General features: G+C 42.5%; 1 protein-coding gene across 2 annotated transcripts in view; it reads right to left on the bottom strand.

Annotated features, from left to right (window-relative positions):
* The window catches only part of PCNX2 (pecanex 2), a 454,272-nt gene that overhangs the window by 261,638 nt on the left and 166,093 nt on the right, over window positions 1-26,541 (bottom strand). For both annotated transcript variants that reach the window (XM_072141166.1, XM_072141167.1), the window contains exons 9-10: window positions 12,247-12,392; window positions 8,020-8,173 (exon numbers count right to left, since the gene is read on the bottom strand). In XM_072141166.1, the coding sequence (XP_071997267.1) occupies window positions 8,020-8,173; window positions 12,247-12,392 (300 nt within the window). The remainder of the gene's footprint in view (window positions 1-8,019; window positions 8,174-12,246; window positions 12,393-26,541) is intronic.

Here is a 26,541-nt window from a genome sequence, read left to right as displayed (position 1 = left end):
TAGTAGTTCTATTCTTGTACACAGGGGGCAGTATTAAGATAACACAAGATAATCCTCTATTAGTCCAACAGTGGCAAAATTCACTGGCTACAGCAGCAGAGAAAGTACAGTACAAATAATGACAGAAAAATAATGTTAGGGATAAATGAACAAAAAGAAAAAAAGGGATAAAAAAAAGAGAAGCAATGATCAGCTGGATGGAACCTGCAGGGTCTGGTTAGGTGGTAAGCACAGCTTACTTCTGTTTTGGCCTGATTTGTTGAACAGCCTGATCGCAGCGGGGAGGAATGACTTCCGATAACGTCCCATTTCACACTTGGGGTGAAGCAGTCGGTCCCTGAAGGTGCTCCCTAAAGCAATCACAGTCTCATGCATGGGATGGGAGCTATTCCCCAAAATAGATTTCAACTTAAATAGTATCCTCCCCTTAGCTACCACCTGCACAGTGTCAAGAGGACACCCCAGGACAGAAATGGCTTTCCTAATCAGTTTGTCCAGTGTAGCCTGTTCTGACCTTTCCTGTGAAGGGCATTTATGTTCTGTGCCCACGCAGGTTTATTGTTGAGGAAGACACCCAAGTTCTTATAGGACTTCATTGCCTCAATGTCCGTCCCCTGGATGACCACTGGTTGCGAAGGAGGATTGTGCTTACGGAAGTCCATCACAATCTCCTTAGTCTTCCCAGTATTAATCCTAAAGTAGTTTTGCTGACATCAATCTACAAATTCCCAAATCAATTCTTTGTACTTGCTGTCGTTCTCACCTGTAATGAGACCTAGCATAGCAGAGTCATCAGAGAATTTCTGGAGGTAGCAACTAGTTAAATAGTACCTGGAGGCTGCTGTATACAATGTGAAGAGGAAGGGTCAGAGTCAGAACTGTATCTTGAGGTGCACCGGAACTACTAATCACTGTGTCTGACACACAGCCTGGGGCTCTCACATACTGAGGTTGGTTTGTGAGGTAGTCTAGGATACAATTAGAGAGGTGGTGGTCCACTCCAGCGAGATCCAGTTTGACTTTTAGTAGCCCTTGCTGTATAGTATAGAAAACACTGGAGAAATTAAAGAAAATTATTCTCACAGTGTTCTCCGGTTTCTTCAGGTGAGAAAGAGTTCGATGTAGAAGGTGGATGATGGCATCATCTACAGCCATGCCTGGCTGATAAGCAAACTGTAGGGTGTCCATAGATGAGCTCACTAGAGAGCGGAAATGTGTAAGAACCAACCTCTCAAAGACCTTCATCAAATGGGATGTTAATGCCAACATTAATTGTTGTAGCTGTTGAGGTCCGTTGGGTGAATTGTTATTGGAACTGGTACCACCCAAGATGTTTTTCACAGTTGTGGTACCCTTCCCAACTTCAGGCTTATGTTGAACATATATGCAATGATACCAAAAAGCTGATCACCTCAGGTTTTGAGTAGTCTTTCACTGATACCATCTGGGCCTGCAACATTGCCTACTTTGAACCTTTTCAGTTCTCTTCTCACCTGGTAACAATCACATTGTAGCCTCATGACTGACAGCTGGTTTGACTGATCTGGAGATCAGGGCTAACAGCAGGGGATCTAGTGGGGAAGGGGGGTTCATTTAGTGTGGAGACAATAGAATGGTTTTCTGATGACATGGACAGCACCGGAGGGTGAGTACTACGTTTATTTTTTTAAGGGGGGAACTCTGCTGGAGGCTAAATGTATGGGGGCACTCTGCTGGATGTTTAATCTATGGGAGAACTCTGCTGGATGTTTAATCTATGCAGGAACTCTGCTGGATGTTTAATCGATGGGGGCACTCTGCTGTACAATTTATTAATTGGAGGGGCTGCTGAGAACATTTTATTGATGAGGGGAGACTACTGGACATTTTATTTATTTTATTGCATTTCCCACCCCAGGCTTATACTCCAGTCAATATGTTTTCCCAGTTTTTTGTAGTAAAATTAGATACCTCAGTTTATACTCGGGTCAGCTTATACTCGAGTATATACTGTAAGCAAAAAAAAAAAAGTAGTTTAGTATCGCGATAATCGTACTGACCCATGGAATAAATCTAATGTGTTACTTCGGGTATACAGTGAGCACCCCCAAAAAAAGTAAAAAATCAATTACAGAATTGATGTTTTTTCTACAACCTCCACAAAGAAAGTTAAGAAATTTTCAGCAACAGGGTAAGCCACCCCAAAATAATACAACTGAAAAATGCATCTCATCCCGCAAATAATAAGCACTTGCATTGCAACATTAATGGAAAAACACATTTTTTATAGTTCACAAAAGTGAACCTGTGGACCAACTAACAAACACAAAATTCTATAGAGCATAACTGGCTAATGCATGGCCCGCCTTCCCTTTTGTGCCTTGATGTACACCCATATAGCAAGTAATGTCCACATCTGTGTCTCTGTACAAATTGCTTAACACATATTAATATGGGTTTTCATTTTTTGTTTTCTTATGTGCATGTGTAAATTTTAGGACTAAATGAACGTATTACCAATAAAATTGGACCACTCTAAATTTCACCGTCATTTTGTTTACTATGAAGATCTCAAAGGGCTAACAATCTTTCTAAAAGCGGTTTCTGATAGTTTGAGGGGTTCAGTTTTGAAAATGGAGTGATATTTACGGGGTTTCTAATATTATATATTTAAAACTTCACTAAAATTAGGCCCAAAAAGTCAATAATGAAATCTCCTTGAAAATACATAAAACCAATGTTTGTTTTGTATGCTGCGTGACATCCAAATAAAATCTAGACATTTCAAAAATTATGAAAACGTAAAGCAGGCATATGGCAAATGTTATTTAGTAGGTAATTTAGGTATTAAAACGATCTGCCTGAAAACAAGATAATTTAGAATTTTTCTTAAAATTCACGATTTTTTACATTTTTTTTAAATAAATGAAATGCAAAACTTAACAGCCAAAATGTACCACTAAAATCTCAAATCTCAAAATCGCTTTGATAAGTAATGTTTTAAAGATATAACCATATAAAGCGATGCATGTCACATTACAAAAAATAGGCTTTAAAGGGGTATTCTCATCTGGGCACTCACATTCAGTTTCATTAATCTGCCGTGCATATACATTTCTTCAATTAGATGTTATTAAAAATCCTTGGATACGACCACCTCTGCTGGGTTGATTGCACAAAGAAACAAAAGGTTTTTGTATATGAAATGTCTGGGTTACTGAATGTCCCACAGCCATCCTGTAATGATTGCTAAATCCAAGAGGTCAGGCAGGACTCAATATCACACGTCTGGCCACCGCTGCCAGAGTGTGGGGTGGTCGTATCCGAGGAAGCGATCTCGTTTCTAAGGGACAACATGACTACATTTATGAGAAATTATCTTCACACAGGAACATTTTTTTTTATAACATCCAACTGAAGAAATGTTTACATGTGGCAAATGAATTAAATTAAATGTGAATGCGTGGCAGCAGAGAACTCTCAAGCTCTACTCTGCACTGGTCTAAAGACCAACAAATTCCCCAATGTGTGAAAAATTTATTAAACATGGGTACTCCAGAAAATTAATGGATAGAATTAAAGTTTCAACTCTAGATAGATCCTATCTTTTACAACAAAAGAAAATAGAAAAAGAATCTAAGAGAATCCCTTTTGTTTTTACCTGCACCAATGTTAGTAAGCATCCTGTCACACATCCTGTCACAGGTGAACCCGAGATCCATATCTCGGATCGCGGGTGCACCCTTGTGCCGCTGCCACGCGGCTCCCCCATCCTGTAGATGTTACGGTTGCACCCCGCAATCCATGTCGCGTATCGCGGGTGCACCCGTGCTCTGCTCTGTGGCATGCCCCGGACCGGCACTCACCTCTTCCCACTCCTGGTCTCGATCTTCCTTGTCCTTGCTTCCATCCTGGACTAGGCCGCGTGCGTCCCCGCTCTCTAGGGCGCGCGCGTGGTGATAATCTGTTATTTAAAGGGCCAGCATCCCTTTAATTGGCACCGGCTAATCCCTTCACTCTCTGCCGGATCTTCAAGTCCTTACACTGAAGAAAAAGTCCTCCATGTTTCCTGAGCGTTTTCAGACGCCTCCGTGTTCCTGTGCGTTTCCAGACGCCTCCATGTTTCCTGTGTTCCTGTGGCATTCCTGTGTTGTTCCTGTGTTCCTGTGGTGGTCCTGTGTTCCTGTGGCGGTCCTGTGTTCTTGTGGCGGTGTCAGCTCTGCTGCATATCAGAAGAATGGTCTGAACTCAGAAGGTGTGGAGCCACCCTTACACTCAGCACCTTAGGAGCATGGCACACTCATCGCCTATCCCTTCACATTGTGGCTTCCCGACCAGGTCTAAAGAATGGCAGGAGACCCAACTCTAAGAGGCCTAGATACCTGGTCACTCTCCTGTGAGTGAGTGACACTCACGGTCATATACATAAATAAATGCTCATATACACAAATACATGCTTATATATATATGTGTAATGTACACAAATACATGCTCATATACACTCACCGTCATATACAAAAAAAACATGCTCATATACATTCAGTCATATACAAATACACATGCTTATTTGCATGTTCATATCTACACACACATTCTCATATACACACCTTGTATATAGATAATCACACATACCCACATTTATCAATTGTTTACCTCCTGAGATCAGTAGTTTCTCCCTCTCTCCAGGAGGTGGAGCATACAGCTCACTCCAAGACCTGAGGTCCAGCACAACCACCATTATCAATTCACAATTCTTGGGTATATGTGACAGCGTATAAAATGCAAGATGCATAGGTTTGGAGTCTCCCAATTCCAAATTCATCAACACATATCAGAAAGAATAAATAACCATGCAAACAAAAGGAGTTAATCTTCTTATTCTATAGTGAAAAATTACGATAAAATACAAAAATCTTTACTTTGTCAATTTTCCATATTTATATTCCATATTCAGTAAATTATGTTTTAAATATTTAGATATCAATATTATAGCAGTCCACTAATAGTTATAACTATTAGTGGAGTCATAACCTCTGGAGGAAAAATGCTTTCTTGAGCCTAATTCTGACTCGGCATTTAGTATGACCCACAGGGCCGGCGCTATGGGTAGGTGGGATCCAGAGATATTCAGGTTTAAAGTGAGAATATCAGGTGCCATTTTTATATATAAAAATCACTCCCGACGGCAGTTTAACAGTTAATATCTCCATTTTCCTGACACTTAGAAACACAGATTCATATAAAAGAGGAGAGTCTCTTCTTTCATATGAAAGAAGAAGTGAGGTTCTATGTGTCACAGAGCCAGAGATACAGCCCCCTGAAGTGACCCCCCCCCCCTTCATCAGGATACAGGGAGAATTTGCTGCACACAGGAGCTACTGCACCTCACAGATAATGGAAATATTCACTTTATATGTTACTACATTTTGGGAAGGGATAATATCAACTAATATTCAAGTTTTTAACCCTTCTCTATACAGAACTATCTAAGAACACACTTTCTCTCTTATTGCCTTTTATTTTGTGCTAGTTTTTTTTTGTGAAAATTGACTAATAAGATGAACATTCGATCCTCTTAACCTAATGTCGCTATTATATATTAACATCGCAAACCAGAACATGTCCATAAAGTTATATGTAACACCAAAAACACACACATGTTCTGGAATAAAGTTTTTATTTCATACCATCCTCCATTATTTACACCTATGTTATGACGTTCTCACTCAGATTCTTATGAAACATGAAGGGTTCCGTTATTGTGCGGCTAATACATCTAAAAGTGACTTTTATTATCTCATTAGCTTGGTTTATGGATATATAGTTATTTTTTTGGGTTACCTGAAAAAGGCTCCAAGTAATCTGAAACATTGATGTACTTTGCTGTACCTTAAAAACATGGAATAAAGGAAACCACTTGCTACACGTTATACTGGATGTCCCGGAGTGCTGCCTACTTTCTCCTACTCTATTACTGAAGGACCTGAGGCCTGGTCCTAGTGTGCCTGCACCCACCGCTACCTTCCTTTTTTTGTGTGCTGTTTACAAGTTCCTTAAGTATCTCTCTAGTTATCTACATCCTATAATCTGGCCATTTATTTATCTCACTTTTTCTCTAAATAAAGTAAAAAGTGGGCAGCACTCCATGGTTCAAATTTCAAAATAAAAGGTGAACTTTACTGAACAAGTGGCGACGTTTCGGTGTGTGACACCTTCATCAAGCAACAGACAAGTGACCTACATTGGATATATATAGCAAAACAGTTAGTGATTAGCATAAAGAGGCGTGTCTTAAAGTGCCTGTGCAATGTTGTGTTATTCATCATTGTACAAAAATATATATATAAAAAATACATTCAAAGATAAAGTGCATCGGTTTCAAATACATGTATATAACAATGTCGTTGTTCGCTGTACAATTATACAGTACAAAGTGGAATCATAAAGTGTACAAGTGCAAAGACTGGCGTGTAAAGAAGGGGTTAAAATTACCCAAAAGGTTCTGGAGAGAACTTTCTTGGTGGGAGCTTCTGGTCCACAGCTGATACAATCTTAGCGTCTGTGGATCCAACCTGCACATGTGCAGTGGTGCCCTGGGGCTGCAGAGAAGACATCTTGGAAAAGGGCAACCAAGCCCTCAATGCAGTGTGCACTGAGGCCAAGAAAATGAACAACAAATGACCTGTGATAACAGCTTAAAAGGGAAAAATGAGCACATACACATTAACCTAAGTATTGGGGATAATAGGATCGCTCTCATTACCATGGAGGCAAGATATAAGTAATATACACCTCAACGCAGTATACATAGATTTGAGATGATTTGCGCCAGGTGCCCAATATGGTGATGCATCACCTAATGAGAGATAGGTAAAGCACATAAGAATGCGCACCAGTGGGATATTTAGTGAGTATAATCACATCCCAAGGAGGTGGTAAGATCCCACAGGGGAGATGGAGCATATATCACGCTCACACCCTCCAGCGTGGGCATCCAAAACCACTGCAGCTGGCAACCTACTCAGTCCCACATGTATGTGGGTATTTTGTGGCACAATTTGGCGCTTAATCACTACACAACCATGGATATATTATATAGATATATGTTATAGTTGTCAACCAGCCGGCACAGGGCACAAGATGTAAAAAAGAAACCAACAACAAAAGAAAAAATCATAATGGTTCATATAAAAAAATTGAAGTAACGTCCACCAAGAGATGTCATCTCTCTCTATATTTTTCAATCAATCTTCTTTTTCTCTTCTACTGTATTTATCGCTCATATCCATCTCCTGTATATATCATCTACTTTATAGTTCTGCATCTAGAAATCTCTGTCATCTTTCATATTTATCTTCTATCATTATAATTATTAATTCCTTTATATAGCGTACACAGATTACGCAGCGCTGCACTGAGCTTGCCAGATCAGCCCCTGTCCCCAATGGGGCTCACAATCTATTCAACCTACCAGTAATTTTTTTTTTTGAGTATGGGAGGAAACCCAAACACAGAGAGAACATACAAATTCTTTGCAGATGTTGACCAGCGCTGCAAGGCTGTAGTGCTCACCACCGATCCACCATGCTGCCCATCAATCTCCCTATCATCTATCTCCTATAAAATTCTCCCATATTACAGTTTGTTTTGTCATACTAAAGGAGCCTCTTACTGACTGTGACTGGTCATAAAATAGTTTTATTTTGGGGCCCCACTTTTAGTTTTGCCCAGTGCCCCCACTTTGTCTAGAACTGGCCCTGTTGACCCACATACATTTTTTGGAAAACTGTAATGTTTGCTGTAGAATGGTGGAAGGGGCAAGATGGAGCAAAATTTGCTAAATGACAGCCATGACCACAAGCCCTCTATGCAAATACATTTTTCGCTGGACCCCGAAGGATTCTCTCCAATGATCCACTGCTAACGTTAGATTAAACCAACTTAAATGTGTGCGTCTTTGTTGACACAAGCTAACACTATGTAACTTAACCTAGCACATATGTGTGGCTTTGTAAATTTGACATACGTAAATGTTCTTACCTTGAGTAGGCAAAATTGGCAGCTAGAAATAATGAAACAAAACTGGAATATCCAAAAATCTCTAAAGACATCTTTTTGCAAAACTAAAAGTCCAAAAATTGACACAAAGATGGCTAATAATATAGATAAGATGTTCTCAACAATATTTTCTGTCCTGTAAAACAAAACCATAAGAAGATAAAATACACATGTAATTGATCACTTATTAACTTCTATAACAGTAATGAATGAATAAAATACAAATACTATACCACCTGCTGCTTACTATCTCTGTCCAGTGGCGTAACTGTGCATGGGCAAATTGCAGTACTCCCGTCCTGCAGTCTCTTGGGTCCTCACCAATGGCGCAGCCGCACCAATGGCTCGCCACCTCCAGCCCCAGCCCCCAACAGAAGCGGATGATGGTCCCGCAAGGAGAGGTGGAGAAGTACAGAAACAGGAACAGATAACACAGCAGCTGACCGGGCTGTGGAAGTTGATGAGGCTGCCGCGGTCCGTGCACATGAAGTTAGCCCTGACTTGAGCTCACATATTATGATAAGTATGCAGCTGCCTTTTCCCCTCTCTGTATACATGTATATTTATATATGTGTGTATTTGTGTGTGTCTGTTGTATATTAATGTGTATACGCTGTATTTGTGTGACCATGTATATGCTGTTTGAGTGTGTATTATGCATATTGTGTGTTTATTCTGTATATGCTGTATGTGTGCATATGATGTATGCTGTGTATATACTATATGTATGTGTGTATGATGTCTCTATACTGCATGTATGTCTGTATATGTGTATATATGATGTATGGCTTGTATTTACTGTATGTATGTAATATGTTTTTATACTGTATGTATGTATATATGCAGTATGTGTGTATATGCTGTTTTTATACTCTATGTATGTTTATATAGGTTGTCTATATACTATGTGGGGAATTTTTCACTGCTTCTACGCCAGTTTTCTGCATTTCAAATTTTTCACAATGCAAGAATTTGCGATAATTATGCAACTATGCCACCTCCATGCCATGTGGGCGTAGAGGGTATCATAGGGGTGCACGGTTCAAAGGTTTTTGCGCAAAACTATGCCAGGTTTTTCAATGCCTGAGGGATACATGAAGATGTTTATGTTTCCATGTATCAACCAGGACATGCGGGGTGGTACTGCTGTCATGTGCCTCCACATCTCAGGACTAGAGATGGCGAATTTGTTAAAATTCAGTTAGTCCCGATTCGACCCGAATCGAATCATGACAAATAACGTTAAAAAACAGGTATTTCCTGACTGCAGAGAGCCTGTAGGGTTTTGTAGAACGTTGTGCCATGCTTCAATATGCATAGGGAGCTCTTAGAATCTCTTCACTCTTTATTTCCATGTGCACTTACATAGGCTAACTGCACCAAATAATCGAAGCGGGAACGCAGCCTGACAAGGTAACGTCTGTGCCAGCTCGAAAGGACGGAGCTGAGGGCCAAGATCCAACTATAACATCAAAGAGTGCACTCTTTTTACACTGACATCAGATGATTCCATAGATTACTACAGAACCTGTAGTATTGCTAAAGCCAAAAACAAACAGGAGTCAATCCAAAACAGAGATGACCAGTAAATGGGATATTTGCATGTCCTCTGTGTTCTGTATCCACTCCTGCTTTTGGCTATCAATCCTGAGGCTTTTCATTCCTTCTGACAGATGAAATGAAGGTGGAAACTAAACATAGTGGCAACGTCATAGAGCGTTGGCGGGTGAAAACAGTATTATGAAAATCACAGGGTGTACCAGGGAGACAGCGGTCAGTTGGCAGCAGCATGGGTAGGCTGCAGAGTGGCACAATGGCAAATTATGGAGGTGGCAGAAACATGGTAGGCCACAGAGTGGCACAATGACAGAGCGTGGAGGTTGCGGCAGCAGGAGGCCACAAAGATGCACAATGATAAGAGTGTGGAGGTAGCAGCCGCAGGAGCTCACAGGTGGCAGCAAAATTGTGGCAGCAACAGGGAAAGCCACAGAGTGGCCCACTGATAGAGTGTGGAGGTGGCGGCAGCAGCAGCAGGAGCCCACGGCAGAGGAGGCCACATTGTGGCACAATGACAAAGTTTGAAATTAATTAGAAGTTGAAATTTTCCATTTAAATTTGAAGATTAGAGATGCCACATCCATAATACAATACAGTTCTCCTGAAAATATCAGGTCTATGCCAAAAAAGAACTGCAAAGGTGGCATTAGCAGCAGCAGCAGCAGCAGCATTAGGTCAGAGGTGTGGAGGTGGCGGCAACATGGTAGGCCACAGAGTGGCAAAATGATAGAGTGTAGAGGTTGCATCAGCAGTAGCAGGAGCCCACAGAGCGGCACAATGATATAGTGTGGAGGTGGCATCAGGAGGAGTCCACAGAGTGGCACAATGATATAGTGTGGAGGTGGCGTCAGCAGCAGCAGGAGCCCACAGAGTGGCACAATGATTAGTTCTCTGAAGGGTCCATGACTTGGAAAGGGAGAGACTGCAGTACCAACAACTGTGACATGAGCACAGTCAGCTTCTGCACCTTAGGATGACTGGATGCATATAGTTGTCTCTTTGTAATCGTCTCTTTCAACGCCATGGCGCCATGTGTAGCGAGGAGCAGGAGCATCTGGACCGGGAGATGATATCAAATACAAACAGCTCCCTTTGGCGGAGGTGCTGGAGCCTTGACTGGCTGAAATGGCATGTGTGCCACTAGGTTCTGCTGCTGCTGTTGCTGCGGCGGCAGGATGGGACTCCACATCTGTTCCACGCTTCTCCCAGGCCTTTGGATGGTGAAGCTACATGTGTTGACGCAGGGCCGTGGTGCCAACATTAGCTACCTGGCCATGCTTCACTTTCTGCCGTAGATTCTACATATATACACGCTTGGCTCCTATGGTGTCTTAACAAAAAACTGCCACACAGCTGAGGTGGTGATTTTACTGCCAACATTCTGCACTGAGCAACCACTAACGCCGCTGCCTCGCCACTGCTTACTTGGACCTCCAAAGCGGGGTTTGTACCCCGTGGCCGTTTGGCTCCCGTGCTCACACTGCTGCCACCCTGCTGACTCACGGCCAGAGTAGCGACTTGCTGCCTGCTCCACTGCCTAACGCGCAAGCTGACACTCTCCTCGTCAATGTGCATTTCCCTGTCACTGCTACTCTCCTCAACGGTGTCAGTATGCACAGCGTGCCTACTGCACGAAGCAGAGGATGTCTGCCCCGTCTCTTCATTGCGCTGCTGACTGTCCTCAAACAATTCGTCCTCGCTGAATAGTGGCGCTGAGCCACCTAGTAGCTCTCTGGCTGAGGGAAATGAACAGGACAGAGGCTGGTTGCGGACAGGTGAGGGCCGCTGACCTGCTCCTGGGCCATCCCAACTAATTGCTGTATCTGAGGATCCCACGGACTGTTGGCTGGGGTTGTCAGATGTTATATTTGAGGAATTGGGTGACCTAGTCAACCAATCAACAATCTTTGGGTTGTTGATCAACACACTGCCGCTAGATGACAACGGCAGTTCTGGCTTCACAGAGTCACCCCTGCTGCGATGTCCCATTACTGGGCTGCGACCTCTGCCTGCTCCATCTGCCACCTTTCTGTCTGACATAGTGGTTATTCAACTACGTGGATTTGACACTTATTTGTTGCTCTCCAATTTAGCAACAAAAAAATATTGGAATTTGTGTTATACAGATACACCACAATGGACACCCTGGGATCGGAGCAGAAATCAGTACAGAAAGTATGTTGATTTCACACTGACTTCTTCCTATTCACTTCAGCAACAAAAAAGAACGACTATTTGGGGTATACAGAAGCACAAGAACTGACACCGTGGGATTGAAGCAGAAATCAGTACAAAAAGTATGTGGATTTTTTACAATGATTTAGCATCTCTCATGTTGCTTTTCTGTATGTCTTTGAAAGTGTTACAAGAACAATAAAATCAAAAGGACGGAAAGCTTGAAGGGAAGTACTTTGGATATATCCCTATCAGCACTCCTTAAGCAAAATGCAGGTAACTGTTAAAAGATCATATTTAATTCCATCTCATGAAAAGCTACATCACAGCAATTTATTTTATACTTCAGTCAAAGCACTGCTGTTGTAGATTTAGAAAAAGATTTTTCATCCAGCACTTTATTTTTATAAAAATTTGGGGATTAGGAGAATTGGTGAGCATACTGTTATGATATGATATGATAATAATCATACTTACTTGTCGAGCAGTGCTAACAATGTCAGCCTGTCACACCAAACTTTTATCCATTTACCAGGAAAAATATGGAACTTATAAATCTGTTTTTTTGAAAAGTTTGTCTCTGATACAACATTAGAAAGATTTCCAGATTCATGACTTAGAGGCTGCAAGACAATAAAAGTGAAGATTTTTTTTAATTTGAGACAATTTTTTATATTTTGTAAGTGGGGGGAGTATATACGCCAACTTGCAAAAAATGCGTCGCAAAATTGTATTAACAACATCTGAAACAATAAATCAAGTTTGAACAGATAGAAAGACAAATGTTATAGGGAAAATATGAAATTTATTTATTGAATATCAATAACAGCAAATGATGATGGTAAAGGACAATAATGTAAATATAGAGTGCTGAATAAAAATAAAAATCACATTACCAAAAAGAAAGGTGCAGGGCTGGAGGAACCGGGAGATCACATGCCCCATGCGTATCGCCCGTCAAGCTGGCTTCCTCACGGGATGTGGAAGCCCGCTTGACGGACGATACGCGTGGGGCACATGTGATCTCCCGGGTCCTCCAGCCCTGCACCTTTCTTTTTTTGACCTATATAATAAAGATAACATAATAACATATTATTTTTAACGTACAGTGAACGGGCCTACAAAGAAAAACTAAAAACCCTAAACCAGAATGAATGATTTTCTTATTCTCACCAAGAAAGAGTTACCGTATATAGTGTGCGGCGGTCGGCAGAGAAGAGAGAACATAGATAAGAAGACACCGGGAGCCGCGACGGGGATCGGGAGCCGCCGGATGGTGAGTATTAAGTTTATTTTTTTTTCTGTTTGGCAAACTGCGGGGGGCAAGCTGTATACTACATGGGGAAGGCTGTATACTACATGGGGGCAGGCTGTAGACTACTGGGTGCTGGCTGTATACTACTGGGGGCTGGGTGTACACTACATGGGGCAGGCTGTATAATACTGGGGGCTGGCTGTATACTACATGGGGGCTGGCTGTATACTACATGAGGCAGGCTGTATACTACATGGGGAAGGCTGTATACCACATGGGGGCTGGCTGTATACTACATGTAGACAGGCTGTATACTACATGGGGCAGGCTATATATTACATGAGGCAGGCTGCATGCTACATGGGGCTGGCTGTACATTACATGGGGCAGGCTGTATACTACATGGGGCAGGCTATATACTACATGGGGGCAGGCTGTTTTCTACATGGGGCAGGCTGTATACTACATGGCGGCAGGCTGTATGCTACGTGGGGAAGGCTGTATGCTACGTGGGGCAGGCTGTATGCTACGTGGGGCAGGCTGTATGCTACGTGGGGCAGGCTGTATACTACATGGGGGCTGGCTGGCTGTATACTACACCTTTGGCTTATACTCGAGTCAAGGTTTTCCCAGTTTTCTGTGGTAAAATTAGGGGTCTTGGCTTATACTTGGGTCAGCTTACACTCGAGTATATACAGTAATAAAATCTCATCAATTAGCTATCGAATCCCCCTAAGTGATTCAACTCAAAAGTGGATCTCACCCCGGAAATAATAAGCACCCACATGTCCACATTATAATAAAATAAACATAAAATGTGACAATGCAACTCTGCTCTGAATGGAGTTCCTTCCATGCTATGCCCAGACGTGTGCCTATACAGCAGTTTACCTTGACATATGGGGTATCAGTGTACTCGGGAGAAATTGGGTATTAATTTTTGTGGAGCTTTATGTCATTTAAACCATTGTGAATTTTTAATTTTGGGCCAAAATTAAAGTATTGATGAAAAAAGTTACAAATTGTAAATTTTGTTTTAACCCCTGTTAAACACTTAAAGGGTTAACAAACTTCTTAAAGTTGCCTTCTCATTCATTGAGGGGTGTAGTTACTATTATTAGGCCTCTCAAAGTCACTTGAAAACTGAGCAGGTGCCTGTAAATATAGGCGTTTTTCATAAAAATGTGAAAAAATGCACCCACAACTCTAAGCCCTATAACAACCTAGGAAAACGAGAGGATGAGGAAAAAGTCATGGCAACATAATGAGGACATTTGAGAAATGTTATTTATAAAGTTATTTGGGTGCCAAATTTCTATTTATTTCATAATCAAACGCAAATTATATCATCCAAATATTTCCATTAATTTGAAGTACAATGTCCATTCGCAATCCAGTGGCGCTTTCTCTGCGCTGGATTCGGGTCCGGCCGGGATTCATTAAGGTAGTTCCTCCTCCGTCCACCAGTTGGCGCTGCTGCGCTGAAAGGCATCGGAACGCACTGGAGTTCACCGAGCCGGGCTGAGTGAAGGTAAGTGCAAGCTCCGCGACAGATTTTTTTTTTTTTAAATGCGGCGGTTTTTCTGAATCTGTTGGGTTTTCGTTCGGCCACCCCCCCCCATTTCCGTCGCGTGCATGCCAGCGCCGATGCGCCACAATCCGATCGCGTGCGCTAAAATCCCGGGGCAATTCAGGGAGAATTGCCGCAAATCGGAAATATTTGGGAAACACGTCGGGAAAACGCGAATCAGGCCCTTAGTAAATGACCCCCATTGTGTGACGAGAAAACAATCTCAAAATTACCTGGATATGTTAAAGGATTTGAAGGTTATAACCACTTATAGCGACACAGGGAAGATTTTAAAAATTGTTCTTGGTCCGGAAGCCCTAACGTGGCTTGGTTAATAGGACACTAGAACATATGACTATATGAGTGCCCGTCAGCTGAAGGCAGAAAGCATAGGGAGCTGCTGAGGACACTTTGCGCACCTTCTGCTCTGAACCTTGAAAACTATTATGGATTGATTCTGTACATATTAGATTAGAACATTTTTAAAAGGTTTATACTATTTTACCACTATTTACCACTTTTTCCTTAAAATGTTTATGGAAAAAATGACAAAAAGAATATTTTTTCACATTTTTAGTTATTTTAGTATATTAGTGAAATGTTCACAACACTACTCCCTCCACTCACAATATTAACCCAAGACTTGACAAGACCTAAAAAGGCTCTAAAAGGTTATTCCCATTTCAGCCAATAAATTTTATTGTTTGAATAATGAAAAGTTATACAATTTTCCAACATACTTTCTGTATCAAGTCCTCACTGTTTTCTAGATCTCTGCTTGCTGTCATTCTTTGGAAAACTTAACCCCTAGAGGCACCTAGACGTTATAGTACGTCCTAGACGCACTATAACGTCCTCTCTCCCGGGGCGCACTGTAGCTATACACAGTGCCCGGGACCTGGGAGGTCAGCTGGGACAGTGTCCGGGAACGGGGAGATCGGCTGTCACGGACAGCCTGCACTCCCCTGTCACCGGCAATGGACCGCACAGAACCGCCTGTCACAGCAGTGTCACATGCTGATTGCCGGTGCCTAGGATCGCTGTCTGCATAGACAGCGACCGGGCACTGGAGATTCTTGACCCCAGACATGTGACCAGCGATGGACCAATAGATGTGGTCCATCGCTGGCTATCACTGTGATTGGTGGATCAGATCGAACCCACCAATCACAGTGAAGCAGGGTCACAGGCGGGCACAGTATCTGTGCTGACAGGCTCTGATCTCTCTGTTGGTTGAGAGAATTTGGAGAGATCAGAGCCTGTCAGTGAATCGTCTGCCCCCACACCGTCAAATAACCCCATAAACTCCTGATCGCCCCTCTTTGTGCCCCCAGCACCTGACCCCTTCACCTCCCATTCATAAGGGAGAGTTCTCTTCTTTTTTTTTTTTTTTTCAAAATCTAAAAAAAAGTTTTAGGTAGCTTAGGTGTTAGTGCGTCATCGTCAATTCATTGCGTTAGTTACTTAGTGTCAGTGCGGCGTCAATTCAGCGCGTTAGTTACTTAGTGTCAGTGCGCCGTCAATTCGTCGCGTTAGTTACTTAGTGTCAGTGCGCCGTCAGTCCGTCGCATTAGTTACTTAGTGTCAGTGCGCCGTCAATTCGTCGCATTAGTTACTTAGTTAGTGTCAGTGCGCCGTCAATTCGTCGCATTAGTTACTTAGTGTCAGTGCGCCGTCAATTCGTCGCGTTAGTTACTTAGTGTTAGTGCGCCGTCAGTCCGTCGCATTAGTTACTTAGTGTCAGTGCGCCGTGAATTTGTCGCATTAGTTACTTAGTGTCAGTGCGCCGTGAATTCGTCGCGTTAGTTACTTAGTGTCAGTGCGCCGTGAATTCGTCGCATTAGTTACTTAGTGTCAGTGCGCTGTCAGTCCGTCACATTAGTTACTTAGTGTCGCTTTAGGTAGATTATCTCTGTTACTGACAGTGGTAGTCATTGTCCGTTAGCTGTATTATTTGTTAGTTACCGTCAGTTTGTCAGTGGTTTAGTGGGTTAGTCAGTGTCTGTAAGTGTAAAAAAAACTAAAAAAAATTAAAAAAAAAGGTTGTTCGTTCATTAGTGTCAGTCACCGTCTGTCATTGTCATTTGTCATTCCGTCCCTGTCAGTCCATTAGTTAGTCAGCGTTAGTGTTAAAAAAAATAAAAAATAATAATAAAAAAATAATTGTTGTGTCATGTTTCGTAGTTTATAAAATGGCAGTGAGGATGTACTCCGCTGAGGAAGCGTACGCCATGCTTGCCTCAGATACTGAAAGTGCCAGTGAGGGAGAACCTGAGTTTTTTCGTGATTCCTCCTCCAGCGATTCAGGAGAACCCCCTCGTAGTCGTGGAAGAGTTAGTGCTCAGGTTCTGCCTGAGGATTTAGATTGGGAACCACTAACAGATTACACCCCCCAAATTCCGGCATTTACTGCAGTAGCAGGGATTAAGGTCCCTACTGAAGGGCTCTCTGCCCTCGGTTTTTTCAAATTAATTTTTACGGACAATTTGGTCCAATTAATGGTAGAACAAACCAATATATATGCTGAAGAATTTATACGGGCAAATCCATCTTCTTTTTATGCCAGGCCTTATAGGTGGCACCCTACAAACTGTGGGGAAATGTTAAAGTATTGGGGCCTTGTTTTAAATATGGGCCTTACAAAAAAGCCTAAAATAAGATCCTATTGGTCCACGGATGTTCTGTACTACTGCCCGCTGTACCACACAATAATGTCCAGGTCCCGATTTGAAGCTATACAAAAATTTCTTCATTTTGCGGATAATTCCTTATGCCTACCCCAGGATGACCCAAACTATGATCGACTTTTTAAAATACGCCCCATTCTAACATTTTTACAAGAAAAATTTTCAGCTGTCTACACCCCTCAAAGGGAAATCTCAGTAGATGAGTCCCTAATGAGCTTCAAGGGGAGAGTTAAATTCCGACAGTATCTGCCTAATAAGCGAGCCAGATACGGAATAAAATTATATAAATTGTGTGAGGCAGACACAGGATACACATTTTCATTCCGTGTATATGAGGGCAAAGACAGGACAATACAGCCCCCAGAATGTCCACCAAACATTGGCACAAATGGAAAAATTGTGTGGGACCTTATATTCCCACTACTTAATCAGGGGTACCACTTATATACCGACAATTGGTATTCAAGCGTTCCCCTGTTTAAATGCCTCATGGACAAAAGTACAATGGCCTGTGGGACAGTGCGAAAAAATCATAAACCCCTTCCCAAAACTTTTGTCAGTCAAACGCTGAGAGCTGGCGAAAGCAGAGCAGTGCAAAATGAGGGGGTGCTGTGCTTAAAATTTAAAGATAAAAAAGAGGTGATGATGCTAACAACAGTTCATGATGCCAGCTGTACCCCTGTCACCCTGCGTGGCACTTCCACCACCATCCAGAAGCCTGTATGTATACAGGATTATAATAAATTTATGGGGGGGGTTAATTTAAATGACCAGATTTTGAAGCCCTACACAGCGACTAGAAGAAACCGAATCTGGTACAAAAAACTAGCAATCCACCTTGTACAGATGGCAATGTACAACTCCTTTGTCCTTTTCAGACAGGCCGGCCACCAGGGTAAATACTTAGAGTACCAGGAGAATATCATCAAATCACTCCTCCTGGGTGAAGGGGAAAGCTCTGCCTCATCTATAAATGTTCCCCGAATAGTACCAGGGCAACATTTTCCGTCTGTGGTGCCACCAACGGAGAAAAAGCAAAAACCCCAAAAAAGATGCCGTGTGTGCACAAAGAATGGTATCCGCAAGGATACCATATACCAGTGATGGCAAACCTTTTAGAGACCGAGTGCCCAAACTACAACAAAGACCCGCTTATTTATCGCAAAGTGCCAACACAGAAATTTAATTTATGATTTATACTCCCTTCTCTGTCACAGCTTTCATTGATACCAGCCCCTGAGGACACCAATAAAGCAGAAAATAGTCCCAGGTAGAGCTGTCACTTTAAAATAGCTCTGTGCATAGCAAGTCCTGGGCTGTCTGGGACTGTAGGAAGTTACCTGGAGTCATCTCTGGTGATTGCGTGAGTGCCCACAGAAAGGGCCCCGAGTGCCACCTCTGGCACCAGTGCCATAGGTTAGCCATCACTGCCATATACCAATGTGACACATGTCCTTCCAAACCTGGGCTGTGTATGAAGGATTGCTTCCGAATCTACCACACAGCCCTGGAAGTGTAATTTGGAAAAATCCCATCAGTGCCATTCTGTTATTTGCCCATTTTTTTTTATTTTGCCCATTTTTTAATTTTTATAACAAAACTAAAAGCATCATTATACCCTTAGATGAATACCTAATGATGTTATCTGCACATTTATAGGCCTATGCCAGTGCTGCCCAAAAATTACAAATCCGATGCCTCACATAAGATACAGCCTGATAAATGTTACAAAGTATTGTTTCATTTTTATGCGCAGGTCAGTGTCTGAAAAAGTGTCTTATGAATGTAACATTTGTGGAAAAATGAAAAGCTAAAATTTAACCTCAGCTTTTCACTAAATTCTACATAAGTGACCAAGATCAAATTTTATCACTTTCAAAAAGGGATCACATGTTGGGGGCTTTCACTGTACCTTTGGGTATGTGCAAAAATAACAGCCAAAACTAAACTTCAAAAATAGCATTCCCTCCATTCTGAACCTTGCTATTTCACTAAAAAAGCAATTTACAACCACATTTGGAGTATTGCCATACTCAGGAGAAATTGTGTGGCATAATTCAGGGTTCTTTTCTACCTTTAACTGCTTTTAAAAATGACATTTAGCTACTTTACCCCTTGTAAAAATGGAATTTCAGGAGCTAAAGTGACATTTGCTTGAACAAATTCTAATTCTTCATTTCCACAGTCATATGCTAATGAATACTGTAAAACTTGACCTGTAGAGTCAAACCATTAACCAAACGCCTTGATATATTCCTTGAGGGGTGTAGTTTCCAAAATGGGGTCACTTTTGGGGGTTTATCACTGTTACAGTACTCCAGGAGCTATTCAAACATGACATGGGGCATGAAAATAATTTCATCAAAATCTGCTCTCCAAAGGCCCTAAAGCCTTGTTCTCTTTCCAACTCCTGCCATATACCCATACAGCAACTTACAACCACATATGAGGTATTGCCGTATTCAGAAGAAATTGTGTGACAATATTTGGGGGGCTTTTCAACCTAAACTGCTTTTAAAAATGACATTTTGGGGGCTAAAATGAGATTTTCTTGAAAAAATTGTAAATTTTCATTTTCACAGTCCTATGTTAATAAATTCTGTGAAACGCCTGTAGGGTCAAGCCATTCACTTTACCCCTTGATATATTCCTTGAGGGGTGTAGTTTCCAAAATGGGATCACTTTGGGGGGTTTATCACTGTTACAGTACTCCAGGAGCTATTCAAACATGACATGGGGCATGAAAATTATTTCATCAAAATTTGCTCTCCAAAGGCCCTAAAGCCTTGTTCTCTTTCCAACTCCTGCCATATACCCCTACAGCAACTTACAACCACATATGGGGTATTGCCGTATTCAGAAGAAATTTTGTGACAAAATTTGGGGTGCTTTTCAACCTAAACTGCTTTTAAAAATGACATTTTGGGGGCTAAAATGAGATTTTCTTGAAAAAATTGTAAATTTTCATTTTCACAGTCCTATGTTAATAAATTCTGTGAAACGCCTGTAGGGTCAAGCCATTCACTTTACCCCTTGATATATTCCTTGAGGGGTGTAGTTTCCAAAATGGGTCATTTTGTCAGGGGTTTCTACTGTTCTGACACCTCAGGGGATCTACAAAAGCAACATGACACGTGAATGCTTTTTCATAAAATGCTGCTCTTCAAAAGCCCAGTGGCCCTCCTTCTGCTTTGTGCCCTGGCATGTGCCCAAAAACCAGTTCACATCTACATGTGGGATATTTTCTTACTCAGGAGAAATCACATAACATAATTTAGGATGCATTTACTCTTTTACTCTTGTAAATTTTTTTTTTTTTTAACTAATTAAACCTGTTATAGAAAAAATATTATAATTTCTTAACTTTACCTCTTTTTTATTTGAATTCCTGTGAGATGCTTAAAGGGTTAACAGACACCCTTATACCTGTTTTGAGTTGTTGAAGAGGTGCAGTTTATAAATGGGGTGAATTATAGGGGTTTCTAATGTATATGCCTTCAAAAAAACACTTTAGATATGTACTGGTCCCAGAAAAACTTGGTTTTGCAAATTTTCTCTTATTTTGGAAAATTGCTGTTATATTTTTAAGCCTTCTCAAATCCTAAAAAAGTGAAAGAACTCTGTCAAAATGATGAAAACATAAATTAGAGATATGGTAAATGTTGGATATAAACTTTTTTGTGAAGTAAAATGATTTATCTGGCAAGCCAAAAATTTCAAACTATGAAAATTGAAAATTTTTCTAATTTTTTGCCAAATTTTGGTTTTAAAAAAAAAACTACAATACATATTGGCAGACAAACACCACTATCATGATGTACAATATGTCACAAAAAAACAATCTCAAAATCACATAGATAAGTTGAAGTGTTCCAATTTTATAACCATATAAACTGACACAGGGCATATTTGAAAAATGGGTCTGCGTCCTTAAGGCCAAAATAGGCTGTGTCCCCTAGGGGTTAATTGTATATTTCTAGTGGACAAAAATCTGACTATGGTTGTCACGGATGCACCTGTGGTCCTTGTCTCGGGTCACGGGCACACCTGTGCCTCCCTGTTTGGCAAGGCCCGGACTTACCTTTCCACAAGCCTGCTTCCCGTCCGACTAGGCCGTGCGCATTCTAGGTGCAGGGTCGTGCGCTGCCTAGTCAGACGGGAAGCAGGCTCGTGGAAAGGTAAGTCTGGGCCGGGGGCGCACGTGCACCAGCTCTTCAAGACTTAAAGGGCCAGAGTCCTTCTGATTGGCGCTGGTTAATCTGGCTCAGCCTTATAATCCGGCACTTCGTTTCCTGTCTCGGCGGATCTTCAGCATCATTTCCTGCTAAGTGAAAGGCCTCCAGTGTTGCTGCGTTTCCAGTGTTCTTCCGTGTTCCTCTGTGTCCCTATCATCCGCTCCTGCCTGGCTGTTCCGTGTGCCAGTCCATCCCTGCCTGCCTGTTCCGTGTGCCAGCTCCTGTGTTCCTGCCGTGAGTTCCAGCGTATTCCTCCAAGCTGTTCTCCTTCTGTCACCCCAGGCTCGGACTGTGTCCTGCATCTCCGCACTACCTTAGCTGCCACCACGGGTGTCGGCTAGTACCATCATTTTCTGTGGTGGTCCAGAGGGTCCACACACTCAAGAACCCTTCTGCTCCGTGACAGTCGCCAACTCCAGAGTTGTGACAATGTTCACACAGGTGCACGGCTAGTTATAACACATAGCTCTAATTACTCTCTATGATACTAACGAGCAGTACACCTGTGTGACCACAGATTCCTGTCCACTGGAAGTACACATAGAAGCTTTCTATGGAAGTACAGCAAGCAGAGAACATGAAAACCATGAGGAATTGATAAAGATAGTATACTGGAAAATGGTATAATTTTTCATCATACAAACAAAATTAATGTTATAACATTAATTTGCCAAAATGGGAAAAGCCCTTCAAGCCCATAACGACCGGGCCCTTTTTTGTTTTTGCGTTTTCATTTGTCACTCCCCACCTACAAAAATCTATGGCCCAGATTTATTAAAGCCCTTGATCTAGTTTTCTGTCAGACCTTTTTATGTTCTTTTTAGTGCAAACTGCTTACACAAGTATTTAAGCAGTGTTTGAGATAAAATTCTGCACTTAAAGGGGCGTTCTGTTGCACAGTCAGTACCACATTTATCATGCAGTCTGAAAGAATTGTGTTACACGCCCTATGTTAAAGGGGCACCAAAAAAAGTTGGTGCACTTTGTCGAAGCAGTGCAGGGGGCACCAAATTCATGAAAAACATGCCCCACAATTCATGAATCTGGCGGACTCTGCACACTTCACAGACACAGTGGGGCTCATTTACAAAGGGCCCCGCGGACCGGACTTTCATATCGATAATACCGATGATATCCAATTTTCGCCACTGGGACAGGGATTTAAAAGGGGTTTTTAGCGCATGCGATCGGATTTTGGCACAATTGCGCCGGATTTCATGCAACACAAATTGGGGGGCGGGCCGTCGGACAATCCGATGGATTCGGACAAACCGTGGGATTTCAAAATTGTGTCGCAAGCCCAGCACTTACATGCACCGTGAGGAAGAAAGTGAACTCCGGCCGACCTGAGCGGGGAAGGGACAGATGCAGGAAATCGGGCACACGATCTAAGTGAATGGCGGCAGAGTGCATTCCGGATGCACAATGCACTTTCCGAAACTCCGTGGGACCGGGTAAGTAAATGTGCCCCAATGGCCTATTACTTTGAGCTGTATGAGAGCTTGTTTTCTGTGTGAAAGTCAAAGTGATGGTATTTTATATTCTATGCCATTTTCTGAGAAGCGGGAAAAAATTTCAACTGCAGTGAAATTGGTGCCAAAATGCATTTTATTGAGATTTTATAATCTTCTGGCGCTAATAACTTTTTCATACTTCATTGTACAGAGCTGTGTGACATGTCATTTCTTACGTGATATGTTTCATTGCTGCTATTTTAAGGACTTTAAAGCCTTTTATTACTTTTTATAAAATTTTGTATGTGTTGCAAAATTGGCAAAAAGTGGTGCTTTGCCAGTGCCAGTAGTTTTTTCCTATGGCGAACAGGCGTGGTTAGCACCTGTGATCGGTGCTAATTCAAAATGAACATAATAAATGAATTCCCTATTTTGTGTCAGTCATTTTGATATATAATATGTACTGTCTCAGGCAAACAGGGCAACTTTTCCAGTGGCAGGTAAGTGGTTAATACCCGCAATTGGCCACGCAATATACATGTGCATCAAAATAGAATAAAGTAATTTCCTGCAAAATCAAGCATAATAAAGCAGGGACACTTACTCATAGATCTAGGAACTGTGACTGTGGTATTCTTCTTATATTTCTTATCCAAGGCCTTCTTTCTTCTAAAATCAACTTTTAAAATTCTGCAAATGAGTTAAAGGGGCTTATCTAGCCCCTCTGTGATCTGCCTCAATGCATAAGTGCTTAGGGGGGAGGGTTGGGGGGTGTTTGTGAGATCGTAAAACAGCCAGTAAATCCAGATCACAGAGTGACTACCCCTTCAGGCTCATTAGAATAATTTTTAAAGTTCATTTTGGAGGAAGGAGGCCATGAATAAAAAATATAAGAAGATTACCATTCACCATGTGTGGATCTATAGGTAAGTTTCCAGAGTTTATTATACTCATTTTGATAGTAGATTTTCTTTGGAAATCTTATGAATTCCAGAAAGTCTTCAAATCTGTTTATCCATTTTCTCCTGTTATCAGTTGGCTGACATGGCCCAGTTTTTAAAATCTCACATGTGTCACGATAAGTGGTCCCATGACACATGGCACTTCGTGTTAGTTGAAAAATGTGGGTAATATGTGTATTTATGAAATAGAATGAAGGTGTTATACACCAAAATGTCGACACTTGTTCAATAAAGTTCTTCTTTTATTCTGAAATTGGAACCACGGAGTGCTACCGGCTTTTTACTTTATATATGAATAAGAATGGATATTCTGCAAAAATTATGAAAAATTCGTGATTTTCGAAATTCACAATTTTCTACTTTTCCATTTCATAACGCCAAAATAACTTGATAACTAACATGGTCTGTTTGTTGTTGAAATGTTTTTTTTACGCGTCCCCCCTTTTTTGGAGGATGCTGTGAGGCTTAGAACTTTATGGTGCACATTTAACTAAGGATCCGAATCGCGTTTTTCCGCCGGGTTTCCCGAATTTCTCTGATTTGCGGCGAATTGCCCCGGGATTTTGGCACACACGAACGGACTGTGGCGCATCAGCGCCGGCTTTCACGCGACAGAAATCGGGCGGCGCGGCCGTCGGAAAACCCCGACGGATTCGGAAAAACCACGGAATTAAAAAAAAAACTTGTGTCGCAAAAATAGCACTCAAATACACCGGGACGAAGGAGGTGAATTTCGGCGGACTTCTGCGCAGTAGCGACACCTAGTGGACATTGGGCGCGCGACCTTAGTGAATCCCGGCAGAACCCAAATCAGCGTCGGATGCGACTGGACCGGGTAAGTAAATGACCTATGTGTCATTATTCACATTTTCGGTAAAAATACATTTGGGGAGCCTGACCATCATGGAGTGTGGATATGGCTGAGAGCAGCTCTGTCCACCCCCATCGCAGCATCACTACTGACACACCACAAAGACTGGAGCTTCCAGCTTGCGATATGCATGCACCACCTGCTATTTCCAGCAGAATGGTGCGCGTGGGCCGTCGGAGCCGCAACTTCCACAACAGCTGACTCATCCTGGCACGGAGAGCCAGTGTTCCCCGCCGGTACCAGCCCAGCAAAACTCTGCTCCCAGGAATATGAGCCCTCAGCCCAGCAAAGGGCATCATGAACCCAAGCCGAGGGCCAAAAAGAGGGGTGCCAGTCCCCTGTCCAAACACGCCTTCACCACTTGGGCAGCCTCTACAATAGCACTTGAAAGTGCATGAGCCTCCTCCCCCCTGCAGGAAGCCTGAGCACTATTAGCTGCTGCAAGCCACCTTGCAGCACATCCCCTGACTCTCTGCCAGCTGCTGTGAGACCCAAGAGCCACATCTACACACCTTCCACAGCTCCATCGGGCTCCAGGTGCCCTGATGCTTGCACCGCGACAAACTGCCCAAGTACCCTGACCCTCAAAGCACAGTCCTTCCATCACTTGATGTTTCAGTGAACAACTTGAAAGGGCACCTGAGCTACAGGACCTACCTGCTTCCTCCCTACAAAGGCAGACATGGACCACTTAGCTGCTGATCGTAAGAAAGCCTAGAGGCAGGACCTAGGTCAAGTGTGTGCCAAAGAAAGAGGGTCGACAGTCTGGAATCACTCAGGAAAGAGGTTGCAGATACCGTCTTTGATCTGTAGGCCTTGTCAGCGGCCCTAGCCACCCACCAACTTGCCATAGCCTACAAAATGGACGATTTATAAAATTGTAACAGAAGAAATAACATCAAGGTTCTTCTGACCAGTTACCTAGACTGACATGCATCTTCAACAGCTGCAGATTCCCTCTCTCCATGTATGCTCAGGTGAGCTTACTCACGTCTTGGTTTACCCAGAGAATCTTCCCATTTTCCTTTGTGAACATGTGGACTGGTTTGGCACTCACTTCAACCGGACCCATCTTAATTCTCATGCAATGCAGCAGCCCCAGATGACTTTCCTTAGGGGTTTGTCCACAAAAGAAAGTTCTCAAATCTTAATTCCCTAGTGATCCTAACATGAAAAAGATAACATTTAACCATTTGCTTTGCAATTTTTTTCAAATTAGTATTTGCTGCTTTTGCTCTGATCCCTGCTTCAGGTAATAAAAATTTGGATCTATGAGCATTGTGTAGACAAGTAGTCACTGGTAGCCTCCTGAATAGGTACACTCCTGGATGTGACTGGGCAATCTATGCAGGGCAAGGTGGAGCTAGCCTTAGAGAGATCCCTTGGGTTGGATGTGGCTGTGCAGCCTGGCAGGGATGGTGACTGCAGACTGCACACTCAGCTCTTCCACAGAAGAGGATGATGACAGCTCTGCGGTGGAAGAGCTTCAGCATTGTAGTGGAAGAGCATCAGCCCCTGGCATATGGCATCAGTGGGTCAGAGTCCTTTGCTAATTCACCATTCATCTTGTTGGTGTTCCAGCAGTGCGAGCGGCACAGTTTGTGGGAAGCACCCATGCAGCTGCTGAAGCCTGAGAACACCTTGGCCTCAAGTGGCTGGTCACTGGTGGTTGCATCAGTTTCCTGGCTTAGCCTCCTCCCCGTCTCAGCAGGCATGCAGCCACCTCGGCACAGTGGTG

This window comes from Engystomops pustulosus, chromosome 3 (assembly GCF_040894005.1).
Source record: "Engystomops pustulosus chromosome 3, aEngPut4.maternal, whole genome shotgun sequence".
Classification (NCBI taxonomy): domain Eukaryota; kingdom Metazoa; phylum Chordata; class Amphibia; order Anura; family Leptodactylidae; genus Engystomops; species Engystomops pustulosus.
The sequence above is the reverse complement of the archived record's forward strand: the minus strand, read 5'-3'. Positions and strand labels throughout refer to the sequence as shown.